Source organism: Callithrix jacchus, chromosome 7, assembly GCF_049354715.1.
Source record: "Callithrix jacchus isolate 240 chromosome 7, calJac240_pri, whole genome shotgun sequence".
NCBI lineage: Eukaryota > Metazoa > Chordata > Mammalia > Primates > Cebidae > Callithrix > Callithrix jacchus.
The window spans coordinates 25,940,796-25,965,456 of record NC_133508.1 but is presented as its reverse complement, the minus strand read 5'-3'; the positions used below and the strand labels follow the sequence as shown (position 1 = coordinate 25,965,456).

Sequence of the window (24,661 nt, the reverse complement as noted above, 5' to 3'; positions counted from 1 at the left end):
ACTAATTTACACTCCCACCAATGGTGTAAAAGCATTCCTATTTCTCCACATCCTCTCCAACATCTGTTGTTTCCAGACTTTTTAATGATTGCCATTGTAACTGGCATGAGATGGTATCTCATTGTGGTTTTGATCTGCATTTCTATAATGACCAGTTGTGATGAGCTTGCTTATATTTCTCTCTCTCTCTCTCTCTCTCTCTCTCTCTCTCTCTCTATATATATATATATATATATATATATATATATATATGTATATGTATATATGTTGCTTATATATGTGTATGTATATGTATGTATGTGTGTGTGTGTGATATACACACACACACATAATATGTTTGTTGGCCACATCTGTGTCTTCTTTTGACATGTGTCTGTTCATATACTTTGCCTGCTTTTTGATGGGGATTTTGTTTCTTGTAAATTTGTTTAAGTTCTTTGTAGATTCTAGATATCAGCCCTTTGTCAGATGGATGGATTGCAAAATTTTCTCCTGTTCTTTAGGTTGCCTTTTCACTCTGATGATAGTTTCTTTTGCTGTGCAGAAGCTCTTTAGTTTAATTAGATCCCATTTGTCTATTTTGGCTTTTGTTGTGATAGCTTTTTGTGTTTTAGTCATGACGTCTTTGCCCATGCCTATGTCCTGAAGGGTGTTACCTAGGTTTTCTTCTAGGGATTTTATGGTTCCAGGTCTTACATGGAGGGGAACATCACATTCTGGGGCCTATCAGTGGGTAGGGGGGCAAGGGGAGGAATAGCATTAGGATAAATACCTAATGTCGATGATGGGTTGATGAGTGCAGTGAACCACCATGGCACATGTACACATATGTGACAAACCTGCATGTTCTGCACATGTATGCTGGAATTTAAAGTATAATGAAAATAAATACATAAGTAAAAATGAGGCCCATGCTATGACTGCTGTTCAGTGTGTTCTGGTTGCAGGCCAAATAGTCCAGCAGCTTGAGTTTCATGAATTTCTATTGGAAATTAAAAAGGAATTTCAAAATGAAATAAAAATTTTATTCTAAATGTTAGATTTACTGCCTGAAATGGTATTTTCTTATTCTTTATGGAGAACTAAACTCATTGCTTCCATAATGCAGGATTTTGGGAGAGGCCATGTCTGCTCTGTTCTTAGTATTGTACCTATTCTTTGTGATCAGAGAGTAACAATAATTTCTTAAGTTAAATACAGCTTTATTAAACAGCAGGGAATAACCACTGTAGAAGCAGAATGCAAGGGGATTATGTTGCATGTGTGTGATTTTTGGATTTGGGGAAAAAGTTGCTCCTTTAATGTATAAAGAACAACTCTCCCCAAGGATAAGACATGGAATGTAATAAATATATGTTAAATGAGCCAAATATCAGAAAACTACATCAATTTCATGTTTAAATGAATTAATAAAATTCAAACAGTTATGTGAAGAAAGCAAAATGTAGAGCATTATTTGTATTTCTTATGCTATTTCTGTTGAGTGATAAGTCTGTTCTCCAAATTGGCATTAAATGGATCTCTAGGGAAAAATATGGTTTGTATTCCTGGGGTCACTTTGGAAGGATAGACATTTGTCGTATCAAATTGACTCTTCCTGGATTAATCATCCAGAAACTTTACTATGTATTTATTATGTTTGATTCTATTAACCTTTAGGATAGTAAAGAATTTCATTTAAAACTTGGTCTTACAAAAATGTTTTAGCCCAGCTTCTTATGCTATATGAAGGACACTAAGATCCACTTCTGCTTAAAGTAGCAGAACTATCCATTCCCAGTGAAGACTGAATCATAGTGAGACAGAGCAAGAAAACAGGACCCAGAAAGCAAACCACTTTTCAGCCTCTTCTCATTCAGGACTTCTCTCTAGCTTCATTTTGCTTTTTCAAGACAATTTCCTATAACTTTTCCCCCCTAGAACTGCATATAACTGCATATCTTAGTATAATATATATCAAAAATCAAGGGGGATTGGAGGTGTTTTAAAAATCACACTTCTGCTCTCTTTCATGTGTCTTCTTCCTCTACCTGATTTTTAAATTGCCAAACGTTGGACTAGACGTTTAAGAAGTTGCATGACTGTATTCATTCTAGCAAAGCAATTTAATGCAAAGTGAAATTTTACAGACAAGAATATCCAAGCACATACTCACTCTGACACACACACACACACACACACTCTCTCTCTTAATCACAGAATGAGAAAGATCCTGAGATGTTATCTCATTCAAAACTTTTCTTCTTCAGGTGAAGAAATGTAAACACAGAAAATTGGAGACTTTTCCAAACCAGACATATCTAGTGGTAGAACCAAATTTCAAAACAAGGTCTTGTACTCCTGATTTTTTTGAACCTTTGTTTTTATTATTTTTTCTTTACTTTTTGAGACAGGGTCTCACTCTGTCACCTAGGTGGGAGTGCAGTGGTGCAATCATAGCTCACTGCAGCCTCAACCTTCCAGGTTTTAAGTAATCCTCCAACCTCAGCCTCTTGAGTAGCTGGGACTTCAGGGGCAAGCCACCACACCTGGGTAATTTATGATTTTTGTGTGTGTGTAGAGGCAAGGTTTCACCATCTTGCCCAGGCTGGTCACAAACTCCTGAGCTCAAGCAATCCTCCCGCCTCCACCTTCCAAAGTGCTGGGATTACAGGTGTAAGCTACCACACCTGGACCCTACTGTTCTTTATCAGTAGTATTTACCACTATTTGTATGTATTATAAAACATCTATCAAGTATCTCCAAACTTACACATATGGTTTTTTTACAATGTGTTTTAGATTTTTGTTTGTGTGTTTTTAATTCATGTTTTCTATCATACATTTTTTTTTTTTGAGACAGAGTTTTGCTCTTGTTGCCCAGGCTGAAGTGCAATGGCATGATCTTGGCTCATTGCAACCTCTGTCTCCTGGGTTCAAGTAATTCTCCTGTCTCAGCACCCCAAGTAGCTGGGATTATGGGTGCCCACCACCAGACCTGGCTAATTTTTTGTAGTTTTAGTAGAGATGGGGTTTCACCATGTTGGCCAGGCTGGTCTCCAACTCCTGACCTCAGGTGATCTGCCCGCCTCGGCCTCCCAAAGTGCTGGGATTATAGGCGTGAGCCATTGCGCCTGGCCCATATTTTTACATTTAGTCAAAAACATAGAAATTTAATGAAAGTAAGCGGGCACACAAAGCAAGGGAAGAGATATGCTTTGCCTTGGCTTTTCCATGCCTCCTGGGTCCCTCACCACTGGAGGAGGTGTCCAGTGGCAGGTGACTGCACAGGTAGGATCACATCAGAGTGGAGAAAATGAATGACTCCTCTGCTTCTTTACTGGGGGCTGTAAAGAGGGGGGGAGTGTCTATTACATATTTGAATGTCAGCCTTTCTAGCTTTCCCATGTTCCAGCAAATGGTTACAGGATCGTCAACCTGCTGACCCTTCCATTCAAGTGGTCCCCTAACTAAGTTTGTTCCCAGCTGCTCTTAAACGACTATTTCCAGTTTTCTCGTGTCAGAAAGTAGTTCCCCTACTGGCCACCCCTTGACTCTGGTTTAATGCCTATTTATTTACATGGTTCTAACATCAAATTTTGTCGAAGGACTACAATAATAAATCTAAGTTCCTCCACTTACTATAAGCAGCGAGTATTGTAAATGGCAGGGGACAAATCTGTTAATTATTCACCATATGTGCACACTGCTATTAGTCTTTAAGATATAAAAAGAAAAAAATATTTTCCATGATCTTTTAATATCTGTACTATGTGGCAAATTTAGATGCTTTTTATATATTTCCCCAATTTCCAATAAGTGATATGTGTATTTGTATTTATATATATTTCTGTTGACACATGAAACACTTATGGTTATATGGAAGCATATTATGACAACTTCTATTTAACATGAAACATATGGATAAGAAATTCTCAAGTCAACTACATTTCCAAATAGTTTGTTCACAGTATCTCATTTCTCAGAAGCATCTAAAAGTCAAGCATCAAAGTCTATTTTTATCTAGATGTTTCAGATAGACTCAGCCAAGCTTTATTTTTCAGAAAGAGTTCAAATAACTAAAAGCAAGTTTAAGTTCCTACAGCCTAATGCAATATTTCTTACTTTTTCTGACATGGAAATAGCTTTTAGCTCTAACAAACTGGGCCATGGCCGGAACCTTAGGCTTCTCTTTCCTTATGGAGGCAAATTAACACTTACGTTACATAGCTGGAGAGTTAGAATTAATGTGTTCAGTCATACTCTGTGGGTTCCCAGATACTGCCAGAATTTATATGAAAGACCAGTATTAATCTACATTTTAGAAATGCTGCAGCAAGTTCTCACCCCCTTCTGAATTTTTCTTTTCAAGTGTATTTTAAGCACTTACTAGTAATCAAAAATTCCAGTTTGGTAAGTATTTATTGAACTCAGGGCAAAGCACACTGCTTGAGATTGGGGATACATAGATGATTAGAGCTTTTAATTTAGCAGATGACTCAGTGGAGTATGTAACTAAATTGCAAGTCAGGGCAGTAAGAGACTTAAGCAAATTCCTTAGGCAAGCTGAGAAGAAGGCATTCATTCTGACTCGGGGCATTAGGAAAAGTTTCATGGAGATAACAGGGGCCTTCGTGCTGCTCCTTGAAATAGGGAAAACAAATATCCTGGGTGACAAGGGATAGTCCCAGTTTACACTGTTATCCAGGTGTAATTTATTTTTTTCAAGACAGGGTCTTGCTTTGTCACCCAGGCTGGAGTACAGAGGCATGATCATGGCTCATTGCATTCTCAACCTCCTGGGCTCAGAGGATCCTCCTTCCTCAGCTGTCTGAGTAGCTGGGATTACAGGCGTGTGCCACCACACCTGACTAATTTTGTTGTTGTTGTTGTTGTTGTTTTGTAGAGATGAGTCTTGCTGTGTTGCTTAGTCTGGTCTTGAACTCTTGGCTTCAAGCAGTCCTCCTACCTTGGCCTCCCAAAGTGTTCAGATTATAGACGTGAGCTACAGTGCCCAGCCAGGTGTACAGTTTAGTACTGCGCTTTTACTCTCAAAAGTTTTCTTTGGCCAATAAAATATATGATCACTCTGCATTAAAGTGTACATGGCATATTGACAAGGAGAAGAAGAAGGGGAGGTAATTTGAGTTGGACCAATGAGCAAACACAAAAGGCATGGAAGAATCAAACCTCTTGGTATTTCTGGAGAAAAACCCTTGTGTGCACAAAAGAGGGCATTTGTTTTGTTTTCTATTGCTGATTGAATCGAAATTGGAGTATGTTCTACAAGAACTGGCATAGACCTTCTATTTGCATATTTATTTTTCTTTCTAGGAATGTGACTACTGTGCAGCACAGGCCTCTTCCTATATTTATCCCTTATTTTCCATGTTCATTTGATCAGTTTTATTTCTGGTGATTTTCACATCACAGGGAAAGAGAAGGAAATTAAAAACCAATTCGTACATTTCATTATCTGCCTTCTAGACAGTTAAAACTGATTAGGAACACACAAGATGCTTGAACTTTGCCCTTGTACTTTATAAGAGTCAAAATGTTTAAAGAGAAAACAAGCCAAGTTAGAAAGATTTAGTTGCTGTCTTTACAACTATTGGCGGAAAAGATGGAATGTGCTGAAATAAGAAAACATTAAACTTGCATTGTTTTAGGACAATGGATTTACACTGTTAGTTTTTATGTGATAAAATCTATTTCTGATTTCCCTTAGGTATTTTTTTAGCAGAAATATTCTAAATTTAGAAGAAAGAATATATATGAAAAAATAATATAGCCAGGTAGGTAAACTAGGCAAGTCCAGCAATAATTGAAAATTCTGTAAGTAGCAATGTTGTGAGAAGATGGGAACAGTTAGTTGCTATGTTTCCTCCAAAGAAAGAGGGATACAGGGATAAGTGGGGGACCAGGTTCCTCCCCTTCCCTCTTGTCAGACCTGATTGTCTTTCTAGAGCTCTTCTGAGCTGGCAGAAATTTCCACACTGCAACGTGCACGAAGTGCTTTCTTTCTCAGCCCAGTTTAGTACCGATGTTTTCCCGCAGCATGAACCTGGGATCCTAATCTTCAGCTTTCTCATGAACAGATGATACGAGGTCTACCAGTTTTCGGAGAGGGCTTTCGAAGCTTTTGCAATTAGACAAAATGTTGACAAACTTAGAAAAAAATTAATATTTGATAGCTATCTAAGTTACCTGATTTTTTTCATTTCACATGAGTATAACAAAATAGTAAACCCAACTGGAGATGTGATTTTGATGAAATAAACACGAGTCTTTCCATCTCCTCTTTAGGCATTCGTCTTCTCTCATGATGTCTCTCACGTTCATCTTTTTAGTTGCCTCTAGTTTCTTCCCATTTCAGTCCACTTCAGGGCTGCTTCCAAAATGATCTAATTTTTGACTTCACTATACCACTTTTAAAAGCTTCCTGATAGCTTTCAGTGCTCCAGGATGAAGCAGCAGTTAACCTGAAGTGTGGCATGGACGTCTGTGCTCAGTTACTTCTCTAGCCTTACAGTTTCCCTTTGATACCTGTTTATTGCCTTTGCAGAATTTAAACCTGGTGAATCTGAACTCTCTAGAGTGACTTCCCTGACTTCTGACCTTAGTTGTGCTCATCTGCTGGTGACTGGATACTCTCATGGGCCTGAGTGCTCTCTTGAAGGGGTTATCTTTGTATAATCACTGCTTAGCAGATTTACTGGTACTGCCTATGGAGTAAACAAACAGACAAAAAGGCAGGTGAGTGAGTTCCCATTTGGGCAGAGCCTTCTTAAATCGAAACCACTAATAGATTTGACTGGCTCCCAATGATTACCTGTGTTTGAGGCCACACTGGGCTAATCACCTATTCCTATAGATAGGCAATATGACGATGTATGTGCACAAGGATACCAGAGAGCTGAACAAATACATGGAATTTCTTTTTAGGTTGGTTTGATTAAATAAACTCAATTTTCAATAGACAAACACGCAAATCCCCACAAATCACTTTCATATAAATGTTTTATTGCAGAGAAGTTAAAATTATTTACATGCTGCAACACGTCACAACATAAATTTACCAAATATTTCATGGTGGGATGCTGTAGGTTTCAGATAATAGTTTTAGGAGAACCACAGACTAAGTGAAGAGACTTACAGCTTTATTGACTCTACGACTCTCGGTTGCTAAATGCTAGAAGTCAAAAGGCAGTGTTTTTTCAGTCCTACCTGTCATAACTTGCATGCAGAAACCTAGGAAGCAAATACAAGAGAACTGTCGAGTTTCAAATCCATATTGCCACCAAAGTTTACAATGGGTTGAGTTATACTTCATGTCATAAAGCAGTTAATTCTTGCATAAAATATACAGTTCTATTAAGATTGGTATAAATCTACTTATTTATAAACCCTGGCTTAAAAACAAGGACAGGATGCAGCCTGCACATGCATTGAGAAGGACAACCTAGCAAATGTTTGCGACCTTAAAAGTGTTTATTCACTTTCTATGGTTATCAATCTGGAAAAATAACCTCCTGACTTGTAAATTTCTACTTCTCTTGTTGATAATGGCAATGAAACTCTCAGAAAGACTCTAGGCACTCTCATTGATTTATGCTGGTGGAGAATAATCTGTGAACTATAGAATGTCGCTAAGGTATAATTTGGCAAGTCTTTTTAAGACATCTCTAGCAGGATCAATCCTGAAGTGCAATGGAAAGTCACTGATGCTTGACCGCCTATTTCTCAAAAAACGAATCAAGTGGGAACAGATTTTAGACATAAATGAAATGAGTATGTGGGTCGAGGAACTTCCAACCCAATTCACAAAGATTCCTTAAAGGAGGTCACCAAGCATATAGGCCTTCATTGAAAAGGAAGGGATAAAAGAAATGGTGGAAAGCCACAAAAATAGAATTTCTCTATCTTCTCAAACCGACCCCACCAACCTGAGTAATGCGTAAAGACGGCAAATGGGTGAGGAAGATTTGTGTACAGCTTTGCAAAACAGTGAAGTGCTTGTTACTTACTCCTGAATAAAAAAATCACTGAGAAAAATTTGATGATGGATATGGAGAATTCTGTTTTTACCTTCCACTGAAAATAATATTCTCTAAGAACAGCCCTATATACACCCTCTGATTCTGTTTCCCCATCTTTTATCACCCTAGCATGTCTTCCTTGCTGCTTGTGACATAAAAAATAGTTACTTGTGCTGGGAGTGTCCTGGCCAAATAAGCAGTTGACACTTCAGTGTTCACAGGGAGAAAAAGGGAAGTCTCAGTTCTATTTCTAAGTGATTTTTGTTTAAATGAAATGAAACTCAGCTTTGGAATCTCATTGGATGATTATATCAGTTGAGCTAAGTTGGCAGCTTAGGATTCCCATGCCAAGAGACGAGTGTGGAATGCAGTAAGTTTTACAAAATATGCTTTGGGGGCTGTTTTGCCTTGCAAATAGACCTTACATGTTGTATTTGGAGCATGTGGCTCATAATGGCAATTTGCAGGACTTAGACATTTTCCAGTGCTTGGGAGAATGAAGATTCCATACCACCTTACAGGCTTTGAATAAATAAGGTTATAAAACCTCTTTGGGATTTGAGCCCAGCAAATTCTACCTCTAGCTGAAGCAATGAATAAGAGTTTATGAGAATAAATAGTTTAAGATATTTTAAAATACTGTATTTTTAGTATGCATAATAAAAATATATCCATACAATGATCTTGATGCTACCATAATCTTTCTCTTTAAAAAAATAATCCCTTGAAAGTGCTATCAGAAGCTACCTTTCCTTCTTTTTTTTTTTTTGAAAGGCAAACTTCCTGGGTCTGTAGTACTGCTATAATTCTCATGTCATCCCTAGAGTCTTCCCTTTCCAGTGGGAATAATAATGCACAGTATATTTTTCTCATTCTTAGCTTCTCCCTTAGGAAATGCTGCTAAGCATGAAATACTGAAAGGGTTAAAAGGGACAATTAATTGGAATGAAGGTGTTATCTATCTCGGACTTTGAATAAACAATAGATAAGTTGTCCTTAACTTATTGAGACATATGACTAAGTAGGACCACTTGATCTCCAATATTAATAAAGCTCTGAGTCCTAACAAGAAGTGCAAAACAATTAACTCAACTTGTATAAAAAACCCTGATTAAGACAGTATAACAAACTATGATGTGAAATAATAGAGTCAAATCCAAAGTCACAATTTATAAACCACAGCCAAAACTAAAAGTTTTTATCATAACAGTTACGGCTTCCCAAGCCAGAGAAAGCTTACTGTACTTCAAGAATCAACTAAAGTTGATAGCGGGTATTCTGTAAGGTGCAGTAACAATTGAGTAGCTGCAGATTGCATAAATGTGTTGTGTCACATAATACCAAAGTTATTTGCAAAAATCATACAATCTGGAATGCTTGAATATGAGACAACAATGTACTGAAACATACATTTATAAGAAAATGAGAGCAATCATTAATATAAAAGGTATTTTGGGGATGCATTAAGTTAGCAGTGCTATCAAGGTTAAATAGGTAAGGTAAGTTCTTCTTGGTCAGCTACTTAGAATTTCAGTTATATGTGTCTATACCTTTTCCTTCTTTGCGAATCTGCTGCATCTTCTGTGCCTCCTGCTTTGCCTGCTTGAGGACCTTCAAAGCACCATGGCTACATACTGATGAGGGCAGACATTGTGGGTTGTTTTCCTTAAACAGGCTGACATGGAAAGATTTTCCCAGTGTTACCAGGGGAAGGACTTTCTTGGCCAAAGTCTGACTTCTCCATTATAACGTTGCTCTTGCCCCCAAGTCTTCTTCTGCCCATGCCTTTGACTTCACCTCACCATCTGTCATGTTTTCCTTGATTGACAAATACTCCTTTGGAATTTTTAATTCTTACACCTTCTGTCTCATGTCCAACCCAGGGTTCCTTCCTTTTCCTCTTCTTCCTGGGGATGCTACACTTTAAAAGTATCCCAGACCTCTTCTTTCCGAGGCCCTGCTATCTTATTTGCACTTAGAGCAGAAGAGGCAGGTAAAGCTACACTTCTTCCAGCATTTGGTTGAGCTGGGGTCTCAAACTCCCAAGGACATACCTCTGCTCGTGATATTAAAGGTTGCTGGAAGTTATTACTTGAGTTATAGGAGCCACGGACATTTTCCTCAGAAGAAGGTATCTTTTTTTCCTGGTGTCCTATTTGGTTTAGATTTTCATTTTCTGTTTTTGATGCTACAGCTTTGGGGGGCAGTTCTTCACTCCGCCCAGCACACACACTGGCTGCGTGAGGGTGACCTCCTTTCTCCTCTTTTGACCTCTCTAGGAGAACTGGAGTCTTGGAAATCAAATGCTTCTCATCTTCCAAAATGGACTGGCCTTGACTCTCCCAAAGGGATACTTCAGCCTTATCTATGCGCTTCTGATTGGATTGCTGACAAACTTCAGCTGCCTTAGGCTTGTGGTGAGATTTCTCCTTTAAGGAAAAAGTTGGGTTTTTCTCCATTTCAGAAGCCACAATAGATACGTGTTTTTGAACTTTTGATTCTGAAGGCACAGGACCAGGGGTCAGGTCATAAATCTCCCAAGGGCACACCTCCCCAATGTCAAAGTTGTCCTTCATCTGGGTGGTGCCTGGGTTCAGGTCAGAATTGGCAGTGGTGGGGTTGACCCTTTGTTGTTTCATAATCCCAGATTTCTGAGGCTTTCTTGGCTCCTCCACATGATTTGAGTTTTGGGGGGCAGAATCTTTAGGATCTGTGTTATCAGAATTTGAGTGATTTCTGTTGGTCTCTTTATCTTTTGGCAGAGGTTTCTGGGATTTAGCGCCTTCTTCCACACCTGCAGTTTGGGTTTTCCCAGCTAATCCAAGAGTCTTCTCCTTGGCGCTTGCTATGACACTGAGAGACTTCTGTAGCATCGATGTGCGTGGGTGCCCAGGCTTCTTCTCTGAGCTGAGGTTGTGAGCGCTTGCTGACTTGCACACCAATGGCACTGACTCTGTGGACTCAGCCTCACTGTCTTCCTTTAGTTTTTGTGTTAGTTTTTTACCCGACAGGGATTCCAGCGTGGAGTTTTCTGTTGCCTCCTCTTCTTGGCTTTCTGTGGGGAGGCTATTGGACTCTTCCGTTTGGTCTCTCACGTGATCATAAGTGCTGTGGGATTTCTTGAGTGAGAAGACTCGGTTTTTCAGGGTCTCCTCCTTGGATTTCCCCGTGTTCCCTGAAGACTCTGGGGGGTTCTTCTTGAGGAGGGCAGTGCCTTTGGCTGTGCCGTGGTCGGTGCCCTCCTTGTCCTCTTTAGAGCACTGCCTGCTGACCGTCTCTGGGATCTCGGTAATGCGCCTCATGATGGAACGACCCAGGCCCTTCTTCGAGCACCGCTTTTTCTGGAGGTGGGGGTTGTTTGTGATCATCTTCTTTCTTTTATATATTTCCAGTTGGGCATAGAGTTTTTTCAGTTCATCCTGCCAGAACAAAAGCAAATTGAAAGAGGTGAAGAATTGAGTTTTTCAGTCACAGAAGATCACTACATGCTTCTGGAATTCAGTAAACTTGGGCTTGTGAGGGCACCTGCTCTACAGCTTTACCTGACATCTGTGCTTGTCAATTTTCTCCTCATTTGTACTTTCTGATTCTTTTGTGTTTTGTTTCTCACAAAGTGTGGACCTTAAGACATAAACCTATGTATTGTAACCTTGCATCAAGGAGCAAACACTTTGCACATTTAAAGTGCTTGTATGGACCAGACTAAGCCTGGACCAGAACAAAACACAGCATATTGTTTACAGGTGAACCATATCCCTGAGTAGTATTGGAAGCATCATGGTAGCCACTGATAAAGTTACATGTGATATTAGATTAGGCTTAGACGGCAACAGTCCATTGAAGCATCTTCCGTTAGATGCTGATATGTTGTCATAGATTATTTTAAATAATCCAGGCTCTTCTCTCTGCTCCAGGGATCTATCCTACCTTTCCATAAGCAAGATGTCATAAACACGTATTATGGAACACGTGTAATCAGTTCATCACTATGAATGCCATTAAGTCAGTCAAGACTGCTAAGGCTGGCCAGGCTACTATAAAAGTTCTAATTTATACTATGCAGTATACTGTGCATTCTAATTTATACTATGATTCGTCTGTTTTAGAACTGGATTAACTCTGCATTTGACAACTTCAGTTCATACACAAACACATTTCCTCTCTGAGACACACGTGCACAAACAAGTGTACATGCATGCACACATACCCCCAACCCACACATGCCTGCTGGTGTAAATGAGACTAATATGAAATAGGAAGAGAGATTACTGGCATTACCCGAATGTCCTCTGGATCCAAGCTGTGCTCACTCCAAGCTGAATTGATACTGCTGTTTAGATAGGATCCAGATCGGCCCATGTCTAGCTCATCCTCATATGCTTCTGTAGCGATATCATCTCGTGGGTTATTGCTTGAATGTGAAAACTGAAATAGAAATTCAGTATGAGCTGTAGACATTAGCTCACTGTAAGATATTGCATAGTTATGTATAGAGAGAGGCAGGGTCTCTCTGTTGCTCAGACAAGAGAGCAGTGGCTATTCACAGGCATGGTCATAGCACGCAGCAGCCTCAAACTCCTGGGCTGAAGCCATCTTCCTGCTTCAACCTTCCTGATAAAATGAATCTTTCTTTTACTTTTCTACATATGTTTGTGAGACTGACAGATGCCATTAACTAAGGGCCATAAATTGTGAATACAATAGACTTCATGCCCTCCAAAATATCATACACTACTGGTTACACCTCCTGGAGGTCATTTGTAAAAATGAAATTTTTTTTTTCTTGCCCAAAGTCTTGGAGACAATTATGGATTTGAGAATTAAAGTCATTTGTCATATATTGTCAATTTCCTGCCTTATTATTTTTCCATAGCACTTATCTCTATCTAAAATACTGTTTTAAATAGTTACCTTATTTATTTATCTTGTCTGTTTTCCCTTCCCCTTCTCCGGAATATAAGTTCCATGACAAAACAGGTTTTTATCTGTTCATTTCTCTTATTCTAAGGATATATAACAATGCCTAGAAATGCCCCTCTATAATATTTTTAAATTCTCTTTTTATTGAGATATAATTCACAGACATACTATAAAACTTATAACTTTAAGGTATACATGTCAGTTCTTGTTGGTACACTCATGAAGTTGTACAACCATCATCACTATTTAATTCCAGAATAGTTTTGGAATATTCATCCCAAAAAGAAACCTTGAATCCATGAAAAGCAATCACTTCTGTTAATCCTTCCCTCAGCCTGTGACAAACACTGATCTACTTTCTATCTCTGTAGATTTGTCCATTCTGGACATTTCACATAAATGGAATTATGCAATGTGTGGCATTTTGTGTCAGGCTTTTGCACATCTTATTGTTGTAACATGTGCCAAAACTTCATTCCTCTTTATTGACAAACAATATTCCATTGTGTGGATATGCCACATGTTTATACATTTATCAGTTGGAAAACATTTGGGTTGTTTCTGCTTTTGGTTATTATGAATAACACTGCTATGAACATTCATGTACAAGTGTTCTATATGAACATATGTTTTCAGTTCTCTTTGGAACTCAGTAGCAATTTATTAAATAAATAAATAAATGATCTCGGTATACCTCCATCTATCTAATAAAAGTGTAATTGTATTATGCAAAGTATTAAAGTAGTTAAGATAATCTATAGAAAATTGTATCTAGTTGATGTAATTCAAGTAGGGAATAAAATAGGTATCTTGTTCTGTTTACAACTGTTTGGCCTTTTCAGTCAGGCTGAATCTCAATGTTTTGGTTAACTGTGAGAGTTGAGGAAAAGCCTGGAGTGAAAGACAAGAAATCACAATTCTGGTTTCAGCTGTGCTAATGTTATATTGTGTGGCACTGATAAGATACACAGTGTTCTAACACTGTGTTTCTGTGTGCATAAAACAGGAAAATAACATTACCCTCATAGAAAAACTCCAATATTATTTTATTTTATTCCAGGTAGCCTTACTATTGCATCATAAAAAAAAAAAAAATCAAAAGTGCTGGCTAGTGTTGTAACACACAGCCAGTTTCTGATAGAGAATGAGTCTAGAATCCCTGCATTCTGAGTCCTGGCTCATTCTTCCTCATTTCATAGTGCTGCCTGGATATATCTTTGTCAGAATCTATCATTATGGGGATTACTCTATATATAATAGTTTATTTCTATTTACATAAAAATTATTTGAATGTTTCAAACACATGATTTCTCTGAATATGAATCCAAACAAGAGGATTCTTAGAATAGGAGAGTTCCTTTAAAAAGTGATCTTGATGTTACAGCTACAATGATCGTATAATAAGTAAAACTTAAGAAGTTTCCAAAATCCAAAAAGAAAACAGACACCCAGTTTCCTGGAGGAAGTTTTAAAACTCTTTTAAACATTAAGCAAATTTCCATGCCTCCCTTTGCCTATAGGATAAACAACGCCACGTTCATTTATAGTAAGTCTTGCAAAAAAGTAGAATTAGAAGAATACCTTTGGAATCAAAAGCAACCCAATGGTGACTGTCACAGTCAAGTGAGTATGTGCAAAATAGAGCATCAACATCCAATCAGATTGAAGTCTTGAGGCCAGAACAAATCTGAAATGAGAATTCATTGAGTTACAATCCAAGATTAAGATTCTACTTAAAATAGCAGGATTACTTGGAAACGATTTTCCTTATTGTATTAAAGAAAAGAAAAATGAAAATGCATTGCTATTTCTATGGCATATATTTTCATCTTAGATGAATAAAGTCTAAGTAAGTTTAATTCGATGCATAAGATATGAACCTTTTATTATTTATTATTTTAGATTAACAATAGCAAGAAGGCAGTATAATAATTCCCGAGATGATTATTTTGTATGTAGAGTGGCCTCTAAAAATCAAAGTGGTAAACATACGTAAATTCAAAAGAGGAGTAAGCTACAAATGTATAATCCAAATTTGTAAGCAAATTACGAGTTCCAATATTCTTAGATTTTTAAAACATTAGTTAGAATTAAGAATAAAAGGTGGGCAATTATCTTATCTTTATGAATGATGCAAGGATGAAATGATAAAACAATTTAATGAAACATACTAATGGTTTATAAAATGTACCTTTTAAAATAAGTTGTTCTAAATTATCAAGTAGTCTGAAATAATTTAAAATGCAGCATTTAAAAATCTTACTAAGAAATTTATAAAGTTGTATTCCAGGATGCTTCTACAGGAAAAATGGTGAGGAGAAAATCAGTACTAAGGTCTACTCTAGTAATTGGGGAATGCTTTCATAAATTAACAGGTGCATGTACAAACCAGAGTTCACATATTAAGAATTCATCCTTATGCAGAAACCAGGGGTTGCTTTCATAAAGGTCTTATCTATTTTTTATCCATGAAAGCAAAACATGAGATTTTAACACTTGAAATTAGAGAATTGCAATTTTGTTTTAATGATATACCTCATTAAGTTTGCAAGGTTAATATCCCAAGAAAACGCTCATATTATAAGCACAAAACAAACATATATTAATAGCTAAAGTAGGAAGAAACTAATTTTTCTATCTTCATTCTACCATATTCATGACAAATTTACTAAGTAAATTGTCATTTTAATGTTTAAAATAATGTCATCAAGGGGATTTCTCATTTTCACTTCCATGCTGCTCCCCTAAGGATATCAAGCTAAAATGAAAGCTCAGGAATTACCCAAAATGGAGAATTATTTTCCCTTGTGTCTAGAGATGCAAACCAAATAGGCTTGTAACATGCATAAAGTACAGAGCACTCATCACAATAGCTCGCATTTCATTAAAAAGGGCTTTCTGATTAACTGTCTTCTCTAACTTCTTTGTGAGAAAAGCAACCTTATACATACCTTGAATATGACTGCAAAACTGAACCAGTTTTCACAAAAGTTTGTGAAAATAGATTTTTGATATAGTCTGTTTTCCCGGGTCAGTTTTTTTTTTTTTTTTTTTAGCACTGAAATAGGATCATTACACTCAGTAACAAGTAATATTCTCTGAGGCATAGAAGGGATATAACACTCTGGAAAAATGATATAATCCCAGTCTGTTGGGGGTCATTCCAGTATTGGAGTAGAAAGTTATATGAAAGGAGACGAATTCATAAAAGGATCCTCATGTACTGAGAATTCCATCTTAAATGCAAATCAAATAAACTTTAAACTTGCATGACAATATCTAGAAGAAAAAACGCTTGCAGATAATTTAAACTAAAATAGTGAATCTTCAAAATAAAACCACCAACTGTGAGATATACAGACAACACTCTCAAATTAATCAGTTTTAAATAACTGCCAGGTTTTTAAGGTTGCAATTCTGAGTAGAAATATCTTGAGAAAAACTGGGTTTTGCAGTAATTTTAAAGCTTTCTTTTTTTCAAGAGTATTTCATCTTTTAAAAAATAGGTCTGAAAGCCAGGAGCATAAAATATTTGAAAATTGAGGTTAAAAATAAACACACTTTTAAAGTCTTGTACTTTCCCAAAGGTTTGCTTTATGCTTAGCACTAAAAATAAGGGATTAAAACAGGCAGAGAAGAACGCCTCTACATTATTTATCCCTCTAGACTTAATTCTTTGCTATTAGTTTATTTTTGTGCAATCTGACAATTTGGTATGAATGAAGGTAAATCTGTATATAATGTATAGTCATAGTTTTAAATTTATATATGTATATGTGTATACACACACACACACACACACACACACACACACACCCCATTTTATATTTTAAGCTATAAGAAAGGACACATGCTATATTGATAGAGAATATATTTTTCAGTGTTGGAAGCCTTATTTTCTATTTAATTCAAGGATAAAATTAACAAGATGGATATAGCTGATTTAAATTATGCTACTGCTTCTTATTCTTGGACTTTATAAATATTTGAACCATCACATGTATAAATTCAGTCCATGTGTAAATAAGACATTGTACATACTTGATTTATTATTGCCTATTACTTGCTCTCTATAAATTCCCCCAAATCAGTGTTCTGCAGATTTACTGTGTTAAACTATAAATCCATCCCTTCATCCTTTATAGCCATATAAATTAAATTTCTGAGAGACCTAATATATGCTATGATTCTTTAAAGTCAATATACCACAGTCTGATTCAATCTAGTCTGGGCCAAAAGATATAGTAGGTCAAATTTGGAACTTAAAACATAGGGCCTCTTCAGGTTTATTTAAGCTTGCTAAAAAAAAAAAAAAAAAAAAATCAAAGCCCATCAAGCTAGTTAGTCTTTCTGTGTCACACTGCTACTAATGGAAGTTCTCCCTTTCCAAAAGTAACAGGGGTCCACACAGTTGTCTGGAAGAAAATTGATCTTGTGAGTACATCAGATGTACTCAACACCAAATTTACCAGGTTCAACGTGGAGCATTCAATCAGTGTGTGTGTCTACAAAAACCAAGTTCGTGTTTGTATGATTCTTCTGGCTGAGCCAATGGGTTGCTTGGGGCTGTGTAGGAAAAATGTAAGCCAAGTTGTAAAGTTGCTTTCAATCAGTAATGTATATCTCCTGTCACCTTAAATCGGTAGTAAAAAGTATGCATGCTGTTATCAGATGTCAAGTGAAGTTTAGGGGGTTTCCATGGTCAATTAAGTGTGCAAAATGCTGGTTAAATAAAACTAAGTAGGTTTCCTTGAAGCACGACTTCTCAACATGCTAACTTGCATTGTGACACTCTAAAAAGGAGACTATAAAGTACAATGTATCATAAATTTACAAACAGACATAAACGTCTAAAAATGACATACTATGATGTTAATGGTACTTATCTTTGGGTGGCTTGATTAGGGAGTTTACTTTATTCTTTATCATTTTAGGATTTTTGTGTAAGAACCATCTATTGCCCTTATTATTAAACTTTTAAAAAATTCATTTCAGAGTAATTTACCATGCCTACTCCTGAGAGAACCTGGGCCAGTTTAGAATTTGAAATCTATTGAGAAAAGAAATTTAATGATGAAAACTGAACAGAGTAAATTTTAAGTTATAAAAGGATATTTAGATATTTATTAAATCTGTAAACAGATTTAAGTACTTAGACAATTGATTTGTTTCTTAAAAAAAATCTAGCAGCTTATTATAGGGCCAAAGTGGACAATCTTCTGCACTACATAATCATATTTTGACCATAGAAGACATTTAGACTCATCTCTAAGAAGCCTCTTACTGGTTTATAATTCTTTAGCTGATTTTTTAACTTAAGTTGATATGTTAACATTTAACCTGTAACTGGTTGTAGAAAAGCATGTTTGTTATATCTTGAAATATGCCTACTTGATATTCTGGAAACAAACAAGAAAGCAGCTTTTCTTGGAAGACAGTCTGGGGAAAATATCAAGACTATTGAAGCTGGGGCATCAGGAGGACGTGTTCTCTGGTGCTCAAGAAATTGTTGACTGAGGGCATCCCCTCTTAGGTCCTGAAACTCCAGTCTGACTAGCTGAAGAAGAATTTATTCCTTTGCTTACTTATAATCTTATACTTCCATTCTTATATTTTCTTCCTCTTCTAACATCTTTCTCTCCTCTCTCTTGAGAGAGAACAAGACAAAGCTAAGAGGCCAATTCTCTAGATTCCTGGCCCCTTGGTGGAGTCTCCAGACTTGTCAGACCATAGATACCTCCTTTTCTTATTTAAAAGTTTAAAAAGTGCAGGCTGTAACTGAGGTCCACTGCTGTCTGGAATCATCTTTTTCTAAAGATGCAAGATCACATCTTCTGATTGCTGACTAAAGTCAGAGACGATAGGCATCCTACAAAACTCCCCTGGGCCTACAGCCTCCTCTTCCTATCCCCTCTCCCATTCTCACTGATCTCCAGGAGAGTCTGAAGGCCAAGAAGGAAACTGAAACCAAAGAAGGGGAACCCTTCTCTCCACTGAGGTCAGAGACAAATATTCAACATTTCTAATTTTCTCAAGTGTGTCCTTACTTTTCCCTATTTGTCAGGCAATTGAAAAACATTTTTTGTTGTTTTTTGAATGATAGGATTCTTTTAGTTCTGCCCTGAGATTTTCATTTTCAAATATGAATCAGGGACACCTTTTCAGAAGATAAGTCATATAAGTTTCATTTTGTTAACTTCATGATAAGCCACTGTCTTCCTCCTTTGTTCTTGTCTGCTAGAGAGAAACCTGGGATGATCACAAAATAGAGGACCAGGCTATACATTCTTATCCCAGAAATTAATTACTAGAATGTGTGATAGTGACATAGTCCATTGCATATGATAATCTAGTCATCAGACTGAAGTGGTTTTTGTGTTTAGAATTCCACAGAATTCATACATATAAGTTGCCTATGCAAATATTGATATTTTGAAAATATAAACCAGCCCGTTAAACATGAATGAAAACATAGACGAGTTACCTGTATCTGCTTTACAATGTATGCACATATTGCTTTATACCTTCAGAATGAGAACTGTTACATATCATAAACAATGTTCCATTACATTTCCATAAGTGGTTTAAGATAATACAATAACATTGAGTTAACCTTCGAAATAGATGAAAGTAATAAGCAACACAGCTGAAGGAACTAAGAACAACAATTTTAAACTATTCATTTTCCATCTCTGTAAAAGAAATTAACTTATAAAATGCCATCTTTCCTAAGTCTATTATGCATCTTATCTAATTTTGCTATTTAAAACGCAACACATCAGAAAAATAAAATAGTTATTTACTAGCGCTACAGATCACTTGCCTAATTGTATGGAATATAGCAGAGATGATGAGCTCATTGTGAACTGCAACAGCCATATAGCGGGGCTCATGGAATGCCGATGGGACTGTCCGCACTGCATAGCAGAGATAAACACCCCACAAGAGGAATAAAAACTCAGCTGTGAAAATAACAAACCATTTTTCATTAGTTTTATAGGTGAAGAAAAAATTCTACTTCTTTAGCATGCATTTTGTGTCTTAATAAATATAAGCTTAGTTAGAAATAGATGAATTAGAAAGTCTTATTTACATACAAATAAAAATGTCATATTTTAAAAATTCATTTAGTTTATGGAGAATTTTTCAAAGGTACACTTTGTGGTTATTGCTTTTAATAGCATTCAGAATGTTATACCTTTTTTTTTGGGTAACACCTGGCTTTTTCCTAAACTCATTGTAAAATAATTTTCCATTTCTCCAATTCAAGTTTAGGATGCTCATGGAACACTCAGTTCACAATAAAGTTACCAAGGCAGTGCAAAAACAAAAACAAAAAAAGTTTAGAACATGTTTATATGCAGCTTCTAAAAATTTAAGTCCTAACTGAACTGAGCCCAGTACAGTAAGTAAAGATACCATTGCCAACTACGTGAGAACACAGGTTGCTAAACATTCAGTGGCATATTTTATATATAAAACCTTGTTTTATCACACATGACAGAAATCATGTCTTCTGTGGATTGAGTGTGGAAATGTTCAGTAAAATTCAGTCACCTTGTTTGATCACTGAAGCCAGAAGAGACGAGCACAGTGTAGCAGCTAAGAATGAGGACTTCAGCATCATGTTAGATGTAATTCTGACTCTATACCTAAATAACTTTGCATAATCTTAGGCAATTTACTTAACCTCTCTGGTCAGTTTCTTCATTTGGAAAATGAGGATAATAAAAGTACATATTTCATGGAATTATGTGCTAATTAAATCAAATAATGCATATAAAGCATTTATAGTTTATGACACATAGTAATTGTTAATTTTTTTATTATTAAATGTCTCATTGACTTTTTTCCCAAACAATTGCTATTGTAACTCATTTTGAGTGATAATCTATACAACCTATTTTATCTGTGTTAGTGGCATGATCTTTCTGGAAGACAATGTCTAATTAATAAGAGGAAAGCTCTAATTTGGAGAAAACATTTCATCAAATGTATTACTTAGATGGAACTTTCTTGTAAACAGAAACGTTGATGTCCACTCAAAACATGGATCATCCATCCAAAATCCAAGGTGTTTTCCTTGTCAAAGTCTCAATATATTTCAATCAGCATTTAAACAGTAGGTAGGGCCTTAATTATTCAAAGTCCCTTAAACAAATGTCTCAGGAGCTACTCTAAAACCATGATGTGGCCAAAAGACAAAAAAATAAATGTCACTCCAAACTCTCCATGAGATCTGGTATAGGTCTGTCTTATTCAGCATGGTGGAAATTGGCCATATGATATGAATATTTGCAGCCAAGTTTTATTGGATTCAGAAAAGGGAATCAGGAAACTGAGATTTTAATCTATAATTTTCTTTTCCAACTCTTGTATTTCTGTCCATGGAACTACTGTTGCTTTCTTGACCTTTCATTTCTACATTTCTTTCTTCAAGTTATTTCTCAGCTGTATTAATTCCTTTCAATGCCCACAATAACGATCTTTGCCTAAGCCCCTATCAGTTTACTCCTTATTTGTTGAAATTATTTTTCAAGGCCTCATCTAAACCTAGCTTTGAAATGAGTCCCATAGAACTGATGTTTGTGGTTTCTTTGAATAAATATAGAAATTGATCCTCCCAGTCTTAAAATTTGAAAAGGTTACATTTGTCATATCTGAGTTCCTTTTGCAGAAAACCAACCTCTAGATAGTATCGAGGAGCCAAAACTTAGATCACTGCATCTGGACAAGGAGACACCAGATACCTCACCCTTCATGACTGCCTAACCAACCACATGCTTCCTGCTGACCAACTTCTCTTTCTTAACCCTCCCTAATTACTATTTTTCACATGTGGTTACATTTCTTCCCTGCTATACAAACCTCTAATTTTAGTCAGGAAGATGGACTTGAGACTGATCTCCCATCTTCTTGTCTATAGTACCTGATTAAAGCCTTCTTCCCTGCTAATACTTGTCTCAGTGACTGGCTATCTGTACAGTGATCAGTAGGACCTAGACTAAAACCCTGACATTTCACTAACAGTTTCACCTTGTATTAACCCATTCTTCCTAACAGTAACAGGTTCATTTTTCTGAAACTTCATTTTGATCATATCAGGACTTGTTAACAACTGTGTCACTGCATTTGGGTTAACCCAGTAATGTCTCCAGTAGAAGATTCATGCATACCAGGCTGGGCATGGTGGCTCACACCTGTAATCCCAGCACTTGGAGAGGCTGAGGTTGGTGAATCACCTGAGGCCAGTAGTTTAAGACCAGCCTGGCCAAATTTGGTAAAACCCTGTCTCTACTAAAAATTCAAAAGTTAGCCAGGAGTGGTGGTACCTGCCTGTGATCCAGGTACTTGGGAGGATGAGGCAGGAGAAGCGCTTGAAACCGGGAAGTGGAGGTTGCAGTGAGTTGAGGTCATGTCACTGCGCTCCAGCCTGGGTGACAGAGTGAGACTCTGCCTCAAAAAAAAAAAGTTCATGCATACCTACTTACAACCCTGGAAATAATTCCTGCCCCAAAGGAAGACTGTAGGTGTTTCTGCTAAAGCTGACATGGCCTTACTTTCAAGACTGACTTGCTGCCCAGACTTCATGTTAGCTGCCCACATTGCTTAACTCCATTTATTTATTTATTGCTGTGTTTTATAGACCCTGATATGTATTGTGGTCTCTGGACTTCAGGTCAGCCTTCTGTGAGGCATCAATGTATCTTCATCCAGAAATGTTCAGTGGCTACTATTTCACAAATACTTCATCCTGGCATTCCTAGCCCTCTATAATTTGACTTCATAATATATAACATGACATCTCAGTACTCCCCAACATAAACTCTTTGAGGAGACCTAGAAGGGCTCTTTGCCTTCTGAACACTCCATATCTTTTTTTATCTTAACTTTTTAAAGACAGGGTCTTGCTCTGTTACTCAGGCTGGAGTATAGTGGCATGATCTTGACTCATTGCAACCTCTGCTCCAGGGTTCAAGTTATTCTTGTGCCTCAGCCATCTGAGCAGCTGAGATTACAGGCATGAACCACCATGCCCAGCTAATTTTTGTATTTTTAGTAGAGATGGGATTTTGCCACGTTGGCCAGGCTGGTCTCGAACTTCTGGCCTCAAGCAATCCACTCACTGTGGCCTCCCAAAGTGCTGGGATTATAGGCATGAACCACCACTCCTGGCCCATTCCAAATCTTGGTCTTGCCTCTGAGCTATTGGTCTTGCTCACACTATTGCTCCCATTTCTAGTGGGAGCCAGAATTTCAAGTGGAAAAATATTAATCAATTTTTCAATGTCCATTTCAAGTCCTATCTCTATCACAAAGCCTCCTGAAATGTTTCTAACCTGAGTTTTCTTCCCTCTATTATCTTTATAGTCTTATCCATATAACACAGTGCAGAGAATAACGCCACTCAATATAAAATTGGGAGAAAATTCTTCATGGGGTCTTGTTAGTCAACACCCATCCCAACTAGTTATGAACTAATATAGGGCAAGAATTGAGTTTTTCACTTTTTTTCTCCCTTCGTCCACACAGGTGGTAGCAACAGTACTGGGACAATGTAGATAAGATTTAATAAACACAATGCAGATTATTAAATACATAATATATAAATTATATATAATATAAATTTATGCACTATTGAGTTTGTGGTTCTGTGCTTGGCACAAAACAATGGTGAATGTAAAAGTATTATTAAGTACCCAAAGCACAAAAATATGCTGTAGTTGAAGGATTCACATGTAGCTGCATTATGAAAACAAGATCTCCTGCTGTTTACTGCATGGTTTTTACATAATGTTATACTGAAGATTCAAAAAAAGGAAAGTAGTTATCAGGTAATTAGTGGGCTACAATGGAGAATTATATTCAAAAATATAAAATAAAATAAATTTGAAGTCCAGTAGTGTGATGCCTCCTGCTGTGTTCTTTTTGCTTAGAATTGACTTGGCTATGCAGGCTCTCTTTTGGTTCCATATGCAGTTTAAGGTGTTTTTTTCCAGTTCTGTGAAGAAGGTCATTGGTAGCTTGATGGGGATAGCATTGAATCTATAAATTACTTTGGGTGGTATGGCCATTTTCACAATATTGATTATTCCTAACCATGAACATGGAATGTTTCTCCATCTGTTTGTGTCCTCTCTTATTTCGTTGAGCAGTGGTTTGTAGTTCTCCTTTACATTCCTTGCTAGTTGTATTCCTAGGTATTTTATTCTCTTTGTAGAAACTGTGAATGGCAGTTCATTCTTGATTTGGCTCTCTTTAAGTCTGTTATTGGTGTATAGGAATGCTTGTGATTTTTGCCCATTGATTTTGTAACCTGAGACTTTGCTGAAGTTGCTTACCAGTTTTGGGAGATTTTGGGCTGAGACGATGGGGTCTTCTAGATATACAATCATGTCATCTGCAAATAGAGACAATTTGACTTCCTCTTTTCCTATCTGAATACCCTTTATTTCTTTTTCTTGACTGATTGCTGTGGCTAGAATGTCCAGTACTATACTGAATAGGAGTTGTGAGAGAGGGCATCCTTGTCTAGTGACAGATTTCAAAGGGAATGCTTCCAGTTTTTGCCCATTCAGTATGATATTGGTTGTTGGTTTGTCGTAAATAGCTTTTATTATTTTGAGATATGTTCCATCAATACCTAGTTTATTGAGGGTTTTTAGCATAAAGGGCTGTTTTGTCAAAGGCCTTCTCTGCATCAATTGAGATAATCATGTGGT

The 24,661-nt window shown here is 36.9% G+C and overlaps 1 protein-coding gene and 1 long non-coding RNA gene across 2 annotated transcripts in view; one reads left to right on the top strand and one right to left on the bottom strand.

Moving 5' to 3' along the window:
- Window positions 1–24,661, top strand: part of LOC128932551 (uncharacterized) — an 81,098-nt gene that overhangs the window by 34,388 nt on the left and 22,049 nt on the right. The window lies entirely within an intron of this gene.
- Window positions 6,982–24,661, bottom strand: part of GPR158 (G protein-coupled receptor 158) — a 420,273-nt gene continuing 402,593 nt past the window's right edge. The window contains exons 8-11 of the mRNA XM_002750100.6: window positions 19,762–19,900; window positions 14,520–14,625; window positions 12,297–12,443; window positions 6,982–11,437 (exon numbers count right to left, since the gene is read on the bottom strand). Coding sequence (XP_002750146.3) covers window positions 9,935–11,437; window positions 12,297–12,443; window positions 14,520–14,625; window positions 19,762–19,900 — 1,895 coding nt within the window. The 3' untranslated portion in view covers window positions 6,982–9,934. The remainder of the gene's footprint in view (window positions 11,438–12,296; window positions 12,444–14,519; window positions 14,626–19,761; window positions 19,901–24,661) is intronic.